General features: G+C 39.4%; 1 protein-coding gene and 1 long non-coding RNA gene across 6 annotated transcripts; one reads left to right on the top strand and one right to left on the bottom strand.

Moving 5' to 3' along the window:
- The first annotated feature begins 5 nt into the window (after positions 1-5).
- On the top strand, positions 6-6,573 carry LOC110013510. 2 transcript variants are annotated; one of them, XR_002288653.2, is made up of 3 exons: positions 6-416; positions 4,939-5,100; positions 6,460-6,573. It is a non-coding gene; the product is annotated as an uncharacterized LOC110013510 (long non-coding RNA). The 2 variants fall into 2 exon arrangements; XR_002288652.2 differs by lacking the exon at positions 6-416 and adding an exon at positions 3,753-3,904.
- LOC105357541 (circularly permutated Ras protein 1) lies at positions 2,828-12,941 on the bottom strand. Of its 4 annotated transcripts, none has more exons than XM_011492670.3 (19): positions 12,624-12,941; positions 10,275-10,335; positions 10,109-10,165; positions 8,219-8,350; positions 8,046-8,132; positions 7,881-7,966; positions 7,620-7,817; positions 7,054-7,098; positions 6,868-6,957; positions 6,440-6,591; positions 6,277-6,358; positions 4,926-5,053; positions 4,723-4,807; positions 4,414-4,520; positions 4,136-4,248; positions 3,950-4,061; positions 3,711-3,851; positions 3,516-3,630; positions 2,828-3,270 (listed from the first exon to the last, which is right to left on the bottom strand). In XM_011492670.3, the coding sequence occupies exons 2-19, from the start codon at positions 10,324-10,326 to the stop codon at positions 3,145-3,147; spliced, it is 1,908 nt and encodes a 635-aa protein (XP_011490972.2). In that variant the 5' UTR covers positions 10,327-10,335; positions 12,624-12,941; the 3' UTR covers positions 2,828-3,144. The 4 variants fall into 4 exon arrangements, with proteins under 4 accessions (XP_011490972.2, XP_020555487.1, XP_011490973.2 ...); XM_020699828.2 differs by lacking the exon at positions 12,624-12,941 and adding an exon at positions 12,260-12,545; XM_011492671.3 differs by lacking the exon at positions 12,624-12,941 and adding an exon at positions 12,260-12,464 and having other exon boundaries at positions 3,516-3,609.
- Positions 12,942-14,168: the final 1,227 nt, after the last annotated feature.

Raw genomic sequence — 14,168 nt, 5'->3', positions numbered from 1 at the left:
ATTCAACTCCTCTTCCTGATGTTGCTCCTGAAACCATGTGGACAACCTTTTCAAGCCCGTTCACCTTTGATTGCTGCTCTTCATCCCAACTTTCCTGGTTTTTGAATCATTTGTGGTTTCTGGTTCAAGTCCAGAACCTTAACATGGACGTAGAATTCCTGCAAACCTTTGGAACTTTGCATGCTTTTAAGCCATTTCCCCGTGAAGTCAAAGACCAAATCAAAATTCCTTCCCTACCCCCTCCGGGTCCTACCTATTGCTCCTGGAGCTGTAGTGGTGTCCAAAAGGTTTTTTTGTTTTTTTTAGGGGAAGCCGCAGTGACTTAGGGCTGGCTATCCCTCTGCCGGTAAGGAGCAGAGGAGAAACACATTTCTACAGATGGATGTGCTCTGAAGCACAGACGTTTACATTTAAATGTAAGTTTTGAGTTTTGGTTTCAGCATGACTTTATAAAAACATAGTACTGGCAGCTAAACGCTAATGTCGACGACCGGTGACTATTCATCATGTCACTGAGCGGCAGTAACTTTAGAATTTAAAGATGCTAGTTTTTTTCCATATCTCTCTGTTCGGAGGGATAAATGTGGGGATAGGGAGAAGCTGTAGGAGTAGGGAAGCCATTTGAATTTGGGCAAAGTGTTTCTAACCAATCCTTTAAATTACTTGTGGTGTACCTCAGGGTTCTGTTCTTGGACCCCTTCTTTTCATTACCCGTCTCCTACCCCTCAGCAATATTTTCTGTCAATTTAATATTAATTTTCACAATTTTGCAGATGACACCCAACTGTATCTCTGACACCTCTCACCCCGCTGCAAACAATCTAACCTCCAAAGAAGAAGGTCCCAACTTTTATCATTTCCACCCACTAATTTAGTTTGTTTTTCTGGACCTGATTCTAGATGTTTACCTACTTAGGTTAAAGGACGGGGAAGTGTGAGAGGGGTGTGAGGTGTAATTTTAAAATTCAGTCATTAATTCTTGGTGTTCAGAACTTTGATTCAATTTAATTTTGATTTGATTTCCTCCACTGTTTTAGTGAACCTAGAAATGCTGACTTGCTCAATTTGTTTGTTCTTAATCATAAACGGCGCAGAAAGGTTAGAAAAACTGCTCATTTTTTGTCTAAAACCAACGAGAAAATTGAATTGTTGCACTATCTCTGAATGCTTCAGCCTTCTATAGAGGCCCTGAATTCACACTGTAGTGAACTGCACCACAGTTCACTTGCCATCAAACCCAAATGCTTGTTTTAAGGTGGAACACTTTAGTTTGACACATATTTTGTCCTCCAACCATTGACCGTCAATGAGGACTGGACCGAGTGACCAAAATGAAGTTAATTCAGTCGCCATTTTTATGGATGCCACCAAGTTGGAGCCGCTAGGCAATAATTGGTCAGAATCGGCCAGAGTAGATGTTACTAAGGAGTGAGCTTGTTGGAAGTCCACACCCCTACCACTTGAAAGGGGACTTCACAGAATCTGTCAATTGTTTTGAACATTGGACATTGTGGCCACCAGGCTCCACCTACCTTTAATGAGTCATTTTATAACACTCTGATATCATCTGCATAGCATTAAATGCTTTGGGGTTGCAGACATTCCTTCGTTTAACCCCAAAATGCCCTAAATCCGTTTCAGTGACTAAAATATTCATTGATAACCCTTTAAATACATTGGAAGTGAACTTTGACCCTGACTGAACGTGAGGGCAGATGTTGCACCTTTTATCTGCGTGTCAGGACGCATCAGTGAAGCCTTGTGGGAAATGTGTTTCACAGAACGCGCTTTGGCTTCTGCGAGCTGATCGGCCTGCTTTTTGTTTACTGTCGGAGCGCGTGGACCAGACGCGCCTGTCACTTTTAATTAATGATGGGACATTTTTGGAACAAGATAACAGTCTGAGAATCTTTTTTCAACTCTTCCTACTCTGAAATTCTGGGCTGTGCAGAGAAGTTTTTCGTGGAACTTGTGACTTGTCGTCTTTCCCTGGTTCTTGGGGGAACTTGTTGATTCCAGTTGGACGCCCGTTGAATTCCAGTTCCGGGAAATTCAGGAACAGATTTCACATGTGAATTGTTAAGATTTTATTGCTAATGTAAAACACAGAAAACCAAGTTTTCCTCATTGATTTATCTTGCTCCAAATGTGTTTGTGTTGAGTCTCAAACTAAACTTCAGGTAATTTTCCACCTCTATAAATATGTAACTATCAGCAGATCAGATGCGGCGCAGAGAACATTTGATTTGGAAAATTCCTTAGCGTGTCTCTGTGCCGGTTCTCACCACCACCAGGCCGCTCCTCTTCACATTTTTGCGGTCGGGCAGCGTTACATCACCGGACTGGTTCACCTCTGTGCACATAAAGATAGCATCTGCCGTGACTGAAACGGCATGCTGAGATCTGTGAATCAGCACTTTGTATTTTGACCACTAGAGGGAAGCAGAAGAGATACAAAAAACTAAAGTATTCTCCAAATGTTCAGTTTTGGTTCAAGTATATTTAGAAAAACATTATTATTATTATTATATATCTGAACATTTTATACAGCCATGCTGCAGACAACAGGTCACAGCGACCACTTATAAACACGCAAAAGTAAGTACGGGTGATGGAGGTAAGACGCAGGCGCATTGTGCGGACTTTTCTTTTTTTAGACCCCCCCCCCCCCCTAAAATTGTGCGGTCGACGCAAAGACCCAGTGAGTGCTGTTTAAGTGATGAGTTTGCGCTTCTTGACGATATTAGACAATCGTGGACATCCAACGGGCACCAAGGTATCACGTGAACACTCTGCGTGTGGGTTAAAAAAAATTGCTGGATCACAATAATTATTAGGAATTTTAACTGGTATAAAGAGGTATGGATGTGGCAGTATCATGCAGTGGTGTTGCTTTGTTGGCGAAAAATCAAAACCCTTTAAAAACTGTGATTTTAAGTTCAAATAACATTTTGAAAACCCCAAATAACATTGATGTTTATAGTAAAAAATCAACACTATGGTCAAGGCAATGTCATAATTGAACCATTTTTTTTATCATCTTTAACTTGGCAGGTGCTTTCTTTTTCCTGCACCCGTCTCTTTGAATAGGTGAACATTATTGTTCTGAAAACCTAAGCCTCCATTTGGACATGTCTGATCTTTTCAGACAGCTTCCATCGTGGCCTTTTTTCTTCTTCCAGTCTTGGCGAACTCAGCGTAATCCTCCCTGCTGGTGCTACTGGCTCTCCTCATCTGGTACACCACCTCTGCCGATTCATCCGAAAGGACCTGCAGAGGAACCAGGTCACCTGAGATTCAATATCATTTTAGTGGAATCAGTGAAGACATCATTGATCTAAATTCTATCCTTAAAATGAATTTTTAGGGTTTAAGTTGATGTGATTCCGTTTTAAAATTAAATAAGTCTGTTTCTATGCAGATGATATCAGAGTGTTAAAAAACTTCCAACTTTCTACCATTTTCATTTTTTTCTCACTTTTCACAATATTTTGGATCCCCACCCCTTTGATCACCTGGGATTCCACCGTGATGTCATGCCAGACTGTTGTCATGGTTTCCATCCAGTTACCATAGAAGCTTTCTTCCTTGTGGATGGGCCTCAGTTTACTGCAGCGTGGATGGAACAGCCTCCAGAGTTCAGGAGATTTTTCATGGTTTGATTAAAAAAAAGTGTTTGGACGCTGGATACGTTAAAAAAAAAGGTATACCTGACTTGTTTGAGAAGGTCTTGTTGTGTTTTAAGGTGCTTCTTTGCTTCCTTCACTCGGCCCTCCATAGTTAAACTGGCACAGAGCTGAGCGCAGTGAACACCAAGCACTGCCACGTTCAGGTCACCCAAAAGGATCCGACTTTGGACAGAGACAGAAAAAGTGAAGGTAGATGAACTGCAGGATGGCTGATGGTGGGTATTTCTTTAAGAATAACTTCATATTCTGAAGCTCTTTACCTCCTGATCGTTACAGGTCGCTGTTCGGTGACGATCCGTGTGACTTTTTGCTGATCTCTGGTCTTAAAGCTTAGCTGTATTTGGAATGGAATTGTTTTCTTCTGGAGGAAAACTGCCACACGCATAAAAAGTTGGTTTCTGCGGTCGATCTAGTGAAGTTGCAGAGTTTCTAAAAAACGCTTTTACCTTCTTTGGACTCTGGTTTGACAGCGAACTGAAAGGTGATCTCCATCCCCCTCGTTACATTTCCTATTTCTCTCACTAGTTTGTGGTTATTTTCATCCTCATAGGGAAAATATCTGCAGACGGACAAATTAAAGAGCCAGTTTTTACAGATACACATTCATAAATGCAATCAGAAATGGGACATATGAGTGAAGTTTGATGCTTTTACTGCACTTTGAACATTCATCAAACAGAAGAAGGAAAAAAGTTACGGATGTGTTTGTGCAGTCAAGACTCACACTCCATCAGGAGCTAGCAGTGTTGTCATGACTCCTGTTGCTAAAACGTTGTCTTCAGACACAGATTGGATGCTGGTTGCCACGGTTTCGATGCTGACAATGTGCACCTTTCAAACCAAGAGGACAGAATCATGTGTGAGCCACATTGTTGATTTTTGAGAACATTAAGGGTTTTAAAGTGAACCTTATGATCCAAAAAATACTGTATTTTCACTCTGGGGTGAGTCCTCACTAATTTCAAGGGGGTAGCACCACTAGTGCAACTTTTTACTGAACTCTTTCAAGCCCGTTGTATTTTGTGTGTCTCACCCGTCCTCCTGTAACATCAGCCAGGCTCCCGATGTCCACCAAGCGGCAATTTGTGTCTTTGAAAGTCATTACTGAAATAATAACTCTGAAAGGAAAAAAACAAACATCAAACCTTTTTTTTAAAAAATTTAAATCCGTCCTCGTTTGTTGCACAGTAGTTTATTTTTAATAAATAGTTAAAATTGTGTTTTAACAACTCTCACCCTTTCTTTACAGATTCTAGGGCCAACTGCTTGTAGAAATATGACGATAGCGGGGAAGAGGACTGAGAGGACGTTGGCTCCATTTCTCCCAGTCCGATGTTGGCTTTGCCGTCGGTGCACAAAATGACCTGCAAACAAGAAAATGCATTCAACTCAACTACTGAGAAATATAAATGTAAAGCTAATCAGTTACACCTAGAAACATTTGCTACTACTTAGCTTAGCATACATATAGTCAGAAATATATTTCTTAGTATAAACAGATTTAAATGAATAAAGCTGGGGTCAATTTGACCCCTGTGTCTTACTCTAAAGTTCTGAGAGCTGAAAAAGCTGGAGACCAAGAAAGCACCTGGTCCCAATTATCTTCACCCTTTCTACCTAAAGCTAGCTGCTGACTTTGTAGCTTAGCCACTAGCTAATGACAGGCACATCCCTAAGAATCTCAGATGATCTGACTGAGGTATTTAATACAGTTGGTCACGCTTTTAATTGAAATTGAAACAACCTTGCCGCTCATGCTGAGTCACTGCTTGCTCTGTAAACTACCTGTCAAGCAGACCTCAGATTTGTGGGTCTACCTCTACCGTTTCTTAGGTTGTCTAAGGGAGTGCCTCAAGGCTCCATTTTAGATCCCATTTTTTTTCTATTTATATTAATTACCCTGTCAATTATGTTCCACCCTGTCAAATGTCAAGATTCTAATGTATGCTGATGATACTGTTGTTCCTCTTCCGGAATTTTGAGTATGGAGGACAGAAAATTACTTATTTAAAAATAATTATAAAAATATTTCTATAAAATAAATTAAATGTACACATTTTCTTTCAGAGATAAAAAAATCTCATTGACTTTTCTACTAAGACCTTTCAATTGGTTTTTGTTCTGTTTTTAAGCTGCTATAAGTGACGTGTACCTGTGACCTCTTGGCTATATCGCTGAAGAGATATTAATCTCATTTGGGTATTTTATTTGGTTATATACAAATGGAATAAATGTAAAACTATTTGAAGATTGTTGATAATCTTCTGGATAGCTGCAATTATTTCTACTTAGCATAGCATCAGCATTGTCCAAAAAAAGTCATTGTTGACACTCAGAACAAACAACCAAGAAAACCTCAGTAATCTTGTTGGAAAAGTAGATAAAAAAGCAAAAAGACCAAAAGTGCCGATTAAAACTAGAAACTAATGTAGCTTTTAGTAGCAAAATAGGTTTCTCGGCCACTACGAATAAATAGTGGAACCTGATAAACGTTTACATTTATTTTAGTGAAAGCAAATTTTAGGACCTAGCAACATTGTGTTGCACAAAATAATACTTCTAGACCAACTCAAAAAAAACCATGTACCTTTGAGCCGGGATACTTGGACGCTATAGCAACTGAGGCCAACACTGCTGGACCAAGGGCTGTGGCCCCGTGTTCCCTGAACCTGAAACCACAGTTTCAGAACCACAACACAACGGAATTGGAACATTTGTTGCTTTGGTGTGTGCACACACTCGTCTCTTACTCTTTGATTGTTCGTATTAGATGGTGGTACGTCTCAGCGATGCAGTGAGGGACGCTGTAGTCCACCGCTTGTTGCCACACGTGGTCGTAGTCAACCAGCGCCCAATCCCTGAAGGTGAGGGGAGGCCGAGTCCCATCACCATATATCACCACCTGGTAAGGAACAGCAGCTTTAAGCAAAACCTACTTAAAGAAACGATTTTATCTTTAATTTCGTCTTTAACTTTGCTGGATCTTAGGTTATTTTATACTTCAGAAAACACACAAGTACTATTGTTAGAGCCATAAATAATTATTTTTTAAAGACTAATTTTATCTTGATTCTTTTTTGTCTTTATTCTTGTTGATTTCTTTTTATTATTGTAAACCACGTTGATACCATGATGTAGTTGTAAAGTACTACAGATAAACTTGTTCACTTGCTGGTACCTCATCATTAAAGGTCACCAGAGCCACTCTTCTTCGAGGCGACTGCTGCATTATGGACATTAGCGCCCCCTCCAGTGCATTCTGTATACCCTGTTAACACACAAAACAGTCGTCAAAAAGAACTACTCGTCCTGTCCACATTTGTGGAAATGTTTTTTAAAAGGATTTAAATAAATGATATCATACCTCAAGTCTGGATTTGTGAACTGGAGAACCAGTTTCTGACAGAACCTAAAAAAAAAAAGTTTAAATTCAAAGATTACAGGCTGGTAACTCCTCTTTTTTTTAATCTTTGAGTGTAACCATATCCATTTTTTTAAGGGTTTGCATTAAAGGGGTTAAAAAGGGAAGCTCTTTCAGGGTGGAACTTGTTTTTTTAACTTAATTCTTCCAAAGCTGATCCACTTTAAGACCCTGTGTACTCCTGTTGGTCCGTGGAGGTACTGGAGCCAACCCAGCTACTGTGAGGCCTACTCAAAGACAGACGGCCATATTCCCAGCTCAGTGACTGTTTACTCACAATTGACCCATTGAGCATGTTGTATAAGTGTTTACTACGACTTGTCGCCTGCAGAAAAAAAATGTACATGAACACTTTGGTTTAATGGGGTCACAGAGCGGTCCATGACTTTGATATTTCATGCGGGCCACCGATGTACAGGTTTGATCATTTTTCATCTGTATCTGTCCATAAGGGCAGTTGTGACTAAACGTACATATAGGGAGCAGATTTGGAAATGTCCTTTACAGACCTCTGTAGTCACGCTCATGCTGCCAGAAATGTCCACACAGAAAACCACCAGCGTGTCCTCCAAGTTCTGGTAGTCGTCCTCGCTCCTGTTCGGCAAGTAGAGGTTGTCGCTGCGTACGCCTGTATGTTGACCGTCCCACGCGTTGACCACACTGTCGTCGACGGTGTTTTCACACCCGCAGAACTCGCAAAGCCACACCTGAAGGAAGAGTTTCTGAGTCTCATCTGTTTTCCTGGAACCTCAGAAAGTGTAGATACTTACGCTTCTCTGTACAGAGCTCAGAGAGCACAGCGCTGCTCTACATTTCACACAAACGATTGGCTTCTCGAAAAACTCCACACTAGTTTCTGGAAAAACAACAACACATGAATTACACACGGAAAAAAAGGAAAGAAAGCAGATCTTTCTACAATAATGGGGTCTGACCTTCACTAAGGTCAACCAATCTTTCAAAATTAAAGGACACCACGTTAAAGTTGGCTTTACATCCACTCTCCACTTCCAGCCTGTCAACTGAAAAAACAAACAAACAGAAAGGTGAAAAGGATCAATGGAAACTTAAGTTTAAAGAACTCAAACAGGTGATGAAGAAGACCTACGTCTGGGTGGAACAGGAGGAGGAGGAGGGAAGGACAGATGGTCCATGGAAGCCTTGGAGGAGGGAAGAGGTGGAAGAGGAAGAGAAGTCGGTCGAGGCTTCCTAAAACGGCGAGGAGGTACTGGTGGAGGAGCTGAACCCAAACGGAGACAAAAAGTTACAGCAGTATCTGACAACTTCATCTAACCCCCCATTGAAACGAACCGAGTGGTCTACTCATCCAAAACGACGTTTTTGAGACGTCCACACTGATTCATTCTATTCATAATAGAAGCATCCTAGCAACCTGAACAGTATTCAACAATTTTAGAAATGCACGTTTCCCATTCTAGACAAACCCCCACATTTAAAGATATTTCTCTGGAAAAACGCTGCACATTTTTCAATGGAGAAAACCAATGTTTTTCATATAAATGAACCACGTTTGGATGCGACTCTTGAATTCTGAAATGTTTTTTATTGGCAATCAAACAATCTCATCCGGGTGGGTTTTGGTTTCCAAACTAAATTAAATAAAGATTGACTATCAAAAGATATAAAAAATACAACTTAAAGCTGTTGGTATTAAACGATCGGAATGAAAATTTGGATTTATTTCTCTAAAACATTGTGCAAATGTGCAGTTTTATAAAGGCTGAGGCTAAATTAGCTAACAGTACTTTACCGTAAGCGGTAGTGCAGAAATGTCCTACAATCCAAAGACGGGATTAAAATCTGTAAGGTCGCTATTTTTAAGAAAGAACTAAACGTTGCTGTTTTTGCGGTTCAGGAAATTTCCAGAACTTCTATGGAGTCAACACTAACTGCCTATTCCGTAGGAATTTCAGCTGTAATAAAATGACGACCAACTGCAAATATTAGCATATCACAAAACTAACATTACAGCTAGCTGCTAAAGTTGAGCTGATTTTTTTAAAAGCATTATGGTTTCTTCAGTGTGAGCTTTTATTGTTGAACATAATTAGTCATTGGCAAAAGACTGCTTAATTTTCTATTAAACCTGAGCTATTTTATCAGGATTTAAACTGGTGGTTAAGTACAGTTGAGGAAACTTAGCTAGAGTTATCCCTAAACAGAACTTAGCCTGAAGTGCAGAATGTAGCCAGATTTATGGCCAAGCGGAACTTAGCCACGATAACGGTTAAGCTGCATTTAGCCGCATTTAAGGCTAGCCGGAACTTCTTCACACAGACGGCTAAGCAGAACTCAGCCACAGTCATGGCTAAGCCGGACGAAGCTGTAGCTACGGCTAAGCGGACTTCGATGTAATTACAGCTAAACAGTCTTTGTAAATGTTAGCTCTGTTTTTTGGTCATCAGTTTTTTAATTTTGTAAACCAGATAGTTTGCCCATGACAATACTGGGAAACGACCTATGCAAGAAGCTCTGAATCGGCAACTTATCCAGTTTATGTAGAAAAAAACGTCTACTGAATTATTTTTGACCTCTGGCTTTAGGGGACATGGTGATGGTTTTTATGTATATTTGAACTCCGAAAACCCCTCTAAAACAACCACAACTTGTGTACACTAGCTGATCAGACGCTTTGGTCCTTACCAACTGTTTGCATTGTGATTAATCATATTAATCAACATGTCTTTGAGGTTTCTGCTACAGGAAGGAGGAAGCGGTTTGTTTGTTTCTTATTTATTACATTTTGACACAACTTTCTTTTTGGTCTCTCCTTCGCCGATCTGTCATCTACTCTTCTCCCACACAAACGCCGTTGCTCTTGCATTTGCAGGCATGTCCCCCCCCACACACAATGGCACAAACACATCTGCTGCCTCGTTGTGCCTTCCTGTTTTTGTAGGCTTCTATACTCTTGAGAATGTCATGATCAACAGGTGATGTTTGCGCATTCGTGCGAATGACGAGGAAACGTCGTTACCTTCTCCCTTTATCACATCCAGTCTGGTGTCAAGTTGAGGCTGAAGGCGTGAAATATCTGGTGGGTTGGAAAAATCACTTCATAAATGTTGTTTTTCTTTTTAAAATACACCGTACAGCAACTGAAAGGAAGATTGTGTCCCTTTGTCTTGGTAGAAGGGACTTGCCTGGTTTGTCGGGACTCCAATCGCACACCACATGGCTGCAGGCAAACTCCATCTCAAGCTCCTGAGTACAAAAAAGTGATCAACAAGATGGTTTTATTTGTCCACTCTTAATGAAAGCCGAGGAATAAATCAAATGAGGTCTAAAGGAGACAAAGGTTTGATTTTAGAGATGAAAATCTGGCAAATCAGCTGAAAGATGATCGCTCGGCTCCCTGCTAACGCTGTCAGATTTCACCTAATATCTTTATTTTGCTGTAAAGACAGCAGGCCCCACATTTCCTGTCTGAACTGCTGTAAGATTAAAGAACAACAAGAGGGCTCGGTGAGGGCCACATTTACATAAACTCTGGTCCAAACGTGCATCAGAGCTACTTGAACATTTCAAACCAAAATGACTGCGAAATTAAAAAATGTGTCGTTCAAAGGACTGCAGCAAATGAACTAAGAACTGTTAAAATAATATGCATGTATGAATCATTTTGAGTAGCAAACATGATCTTGTGGGGGGAAAAAACGATTTTGTCCGTTTAAAGTGAAGTTTAGAAAAAAGAACAACAGATTTTTTTTAAATTAGACAATAGTTGATCATTAATATCATAAATAAATACATAATAATGCTATAGATCTTCCTAATAAACCCTGTAGAAGTGGAATAAACTCGTATGAAGGTGGGTTGTAGGAAATGTTCAAAGGAACCTTTAATCTCTCTCTTTTTTTCCCCTCTCCTGTCATCACAGACATGCTTGAGAAACAAATTGTTTTCATGTTATCTTAAGTTTTCACTCTAAATGAAACTTTGAACATTTGAAAAATCTTTTCAGTGAGGAAAGCAGTTTTCTATCAGCATAGAAGATTTTTTCTGCAATGTTAAATGAGCAATTTTAACAATTTAACAAAAATTATTAATAATTTAACAAAAATCTCGTCTTAAGTAATTAATGCTACCATAAATATAAAACTGCAATGTCATTTTTAGAAATAAACAGTGTTATAAATACATTAACAATCTATTGCAATTAATCATCTATTGTAGAATTAATGTATAATCAGTTTGGGTAGTCGTGTTTCGTGTTGTAAAGTGTGCGTTTTTAAACATTCTAATTTTTTTTTTTGTTCTTCTTGACTTGCCATACTTCGTCCTCATCTCACCTTTTTTTAATCATTTTTCTAAATGTATAGGTAGTTTGGTCTATAAGGGTTAAGAAAAGAAGAGCGGTATGTATCATTTTTTGCATCTGTACTTCTGGCTCGTCACACGTTTATCAACATTTATGTTTAGGTTTCTGTAAGCTAATAAAAGAAGATAAACCTGTTAGCATCATAAGCTAAGAATTTATGTCTTTATGCTACATAAGGAATGTGTAAAGATACCCCGCAATAGGTAAACTCCGCCAAGAATTACAGATGTTTTAAGGCTCTTTTGTGCTTTTTTGCTTCCCTGTTACAGCAGGGGTTTATGAATCCTCTGACACACAAGGTGTATATTTGAATAAACCCCTTTTGTGATTTAGACTAAACTTTTTTTATATTAATTATATTTGTAACGTTTTTTTTTTTGTTGGACCGGACGGAAAAGATCTACATTTTAGACAAAAAACTATTTGGTTTCATCAATAAGACGAGCCTGATGAGTGTTGGTTGGATATTTGACCTTCTGCAGAGCCAACGCCGTTGTCTCTGCTTTGTCATTTGGAAACTTCTGAAGACATTTTAAAGTCCTAGTCTGTCTGATCGCCTCACAGCATTTAGAAACTTTGGACTGAACTGTTCCTCCTATGATATGAAGCAGGAAACAGAAAAAAAACACATGCGGTAAATCTTTGATATGTCAAAAACAAATGAGTAAAATAAAATTCTAAACAAGCAGAGAAGAACACACGTTTTTTTCTCAAACAACTTCCTGACTAAACGAAAAACATCTTGACTATTTTCTTAGAATAACTTGCTCTCTTTCAAAGGTTAATTTCAGATAAAACAGAGGTTACCTTTGCTGCGCTGTCAAGAAAACTGAAAGCAAGCGTTGGCAGCTCTGTCATATTGGTGAGTGTGGGCGTGTTCAAAGGGACAGGAAGTTGGTTGCTAAGAGATAAAAATTAAAAAAAACTAATCTCAAAAGCATTTATGCCAAAAGTGAATTGAGATTCTAAGATAAAAGTGTGTATTTTTTCTTGTTCTCCTAAAGCACCCGGTGTTTGTTATGAGGTCTGTTTTTACTTTACAGTTAAGAAAAACCACACACACTTTCACAGCTCGCTGCCTTTCATTGGTTGATCAACCAAGTGCGTAATATCACAATCAATCCAAGAAAATGCAACTTTATCAGTTAAATTCCATAAAAAGTCAACTTACAGTTTAGGTTTTTATCCTTCAAGGGGGGCGAAAGGTTGTCAATCAGCCCAGCTGCAGCTTTCTAGGTCACTTCCTCACAGATTGAGCTCACACCGCCGGTATCTTTGAGCTTATTAAGATGCTAACCAGCCAGACTTCAACCTCATATGTTCGCCTAAAACGTGTCTTCAAGCCAACACTGACCAAACTACACATTTGTTCATGCTGACGGGTTCTTCTTGTAAATGTTCCTCCTCCTCAGAGCAAAGTAAAAGCACCACTGCAGTGCATTATGGGTCATTTCTACTTGAAACAGCCTTTATTTGGCAACGGGAAGCTCTGATAGAAAACTGTTGGAGTATCACAAACAAATAATAAATCTGTTGTATAGAGTGGTTTTACTAGAATCCTTAACCCTTGTGCTATCTTAGATGACCCCACCCTTACATTGACGTGTTCTCCCTACCATGACAAAGGTGGATAAAGGTGGAAAGATTTCATGTAATCCATGGACACCTGTGAAGATCACAAATCATTGAAGAAAAAGGTTCAGAGCACTATCTAGTGGGTCTAGATGACCCAACTCCCAACGTTAAAGTGCCTAGGATAGCACAAGGGTTAAAGCCACAGAACGTCCAAGTTTATGCCTCAGTTTCAAAAGTAAATGTGTTGTTTCACTAAAAACTAATAGATGTGAAACCCCGCCCCCCCTGATTAGAGCTGCATGGGATTAAAACACTATTTTCAAAATAGTGGCTTTAAAAAAAAAGTTTTTATGTTCCCTTACACATGATAAGTCATTCATGAACATGGAGATGAGCGATATTTGGATTTACAGCAGATACCTTCACATTTCTGTCTGTGTGTGTCTCATTACATTGGAAGACACGGTGGATGTTTAGAGATGGGATTTATTTCTTTTAAAAATCTCTACAAAAGCATCGGTAATCTCGTCTCCATGTCTGCGTTTGTTCACATCCCGGTACGCTCTCCGTCCTGCAGCAAACGCCGCTTTCCGCCGCCACTTCCGTGTCTCTGTGACCCACATGAATTCAAGAGGGGAAAAATAAAAACAAGAATCAAACTAGGGGAACTATTTGTTGAAGTCTTGTTAAAAATATAAAAAATTATTATTCATTATTTCGTGGGAACGAAGTAATTATTTTCTTTACCCATATCAGATGACGGGCTCCGTAAATTTTGTCTCCATAGCAACCATTTTATTTTTTGTTGGCCTGGGGGTGATGAACAGATCTATGTCGTTTATAGAAGAATTCACAAAAGTAAAATTTTGGATTTCCTTGGCAACGGAGGTTTTTGTTAACCACGCCCACATTCCTCATGTGTTTATGTCGTTTTGTTCAGCTTGAGCCGGAGATTCATGCATCAAATTTGATACAAAAATGCATGTACGTCCAGTGACCATCCCATAATAATGTAAAAACTGCCCTTGGATCTCCCAACATGCGTGTTTTGTTTTTTTTGGTTAGTGGATTCTGAATCCCCCCCCCATAGAACCTCATAAGTGATTTTGGGTCCATTCCCTTTTGGATGTTTCTTCCCGCT

Source organism: Oryzias latipes, chromosome 18 (genome assembly GCF_002234675.1).
Source record: "Oryzias latipes chromosome 18, ASM223467v1".
Taxonomy (NCBI): domain Eukaryota; kingdom Metazoa; phylum Chordata; class Actinopteri; order Beloniformes; family Adrianichthyidae; genus Oryzias; species Oryzias latipes.
The sequence above is the reverse complement of the archived record's forward strand: the minus strand, read 5'-3'. Positions and strand labels throughout refer to the sequence as shown.

Coding starts and splice junctions, on each gene's coding strand:
- LOC105357541 (XM_020699828.2), bottom strand. CDS start 12,310: ATGACAGAGCTGCCAACGCTTGCTTTCAGTTTTCTTGACAGCGCAGCA. Junction 7,099..7,619: donor GCATGAGCGTGACTACAGAG/GTCTGTAAAGGA, acceptor TTTTTTTTTTAG/GTTCTGTCAGAAACTGGTTC. Junction 4,062..4,135: donor CAAACCAGAGTCCAAAGAAG/GTAAAAGCGTTT, acceptor TGCGTGTGGCAG/TTTTCCTCCAGAAGAAAACA.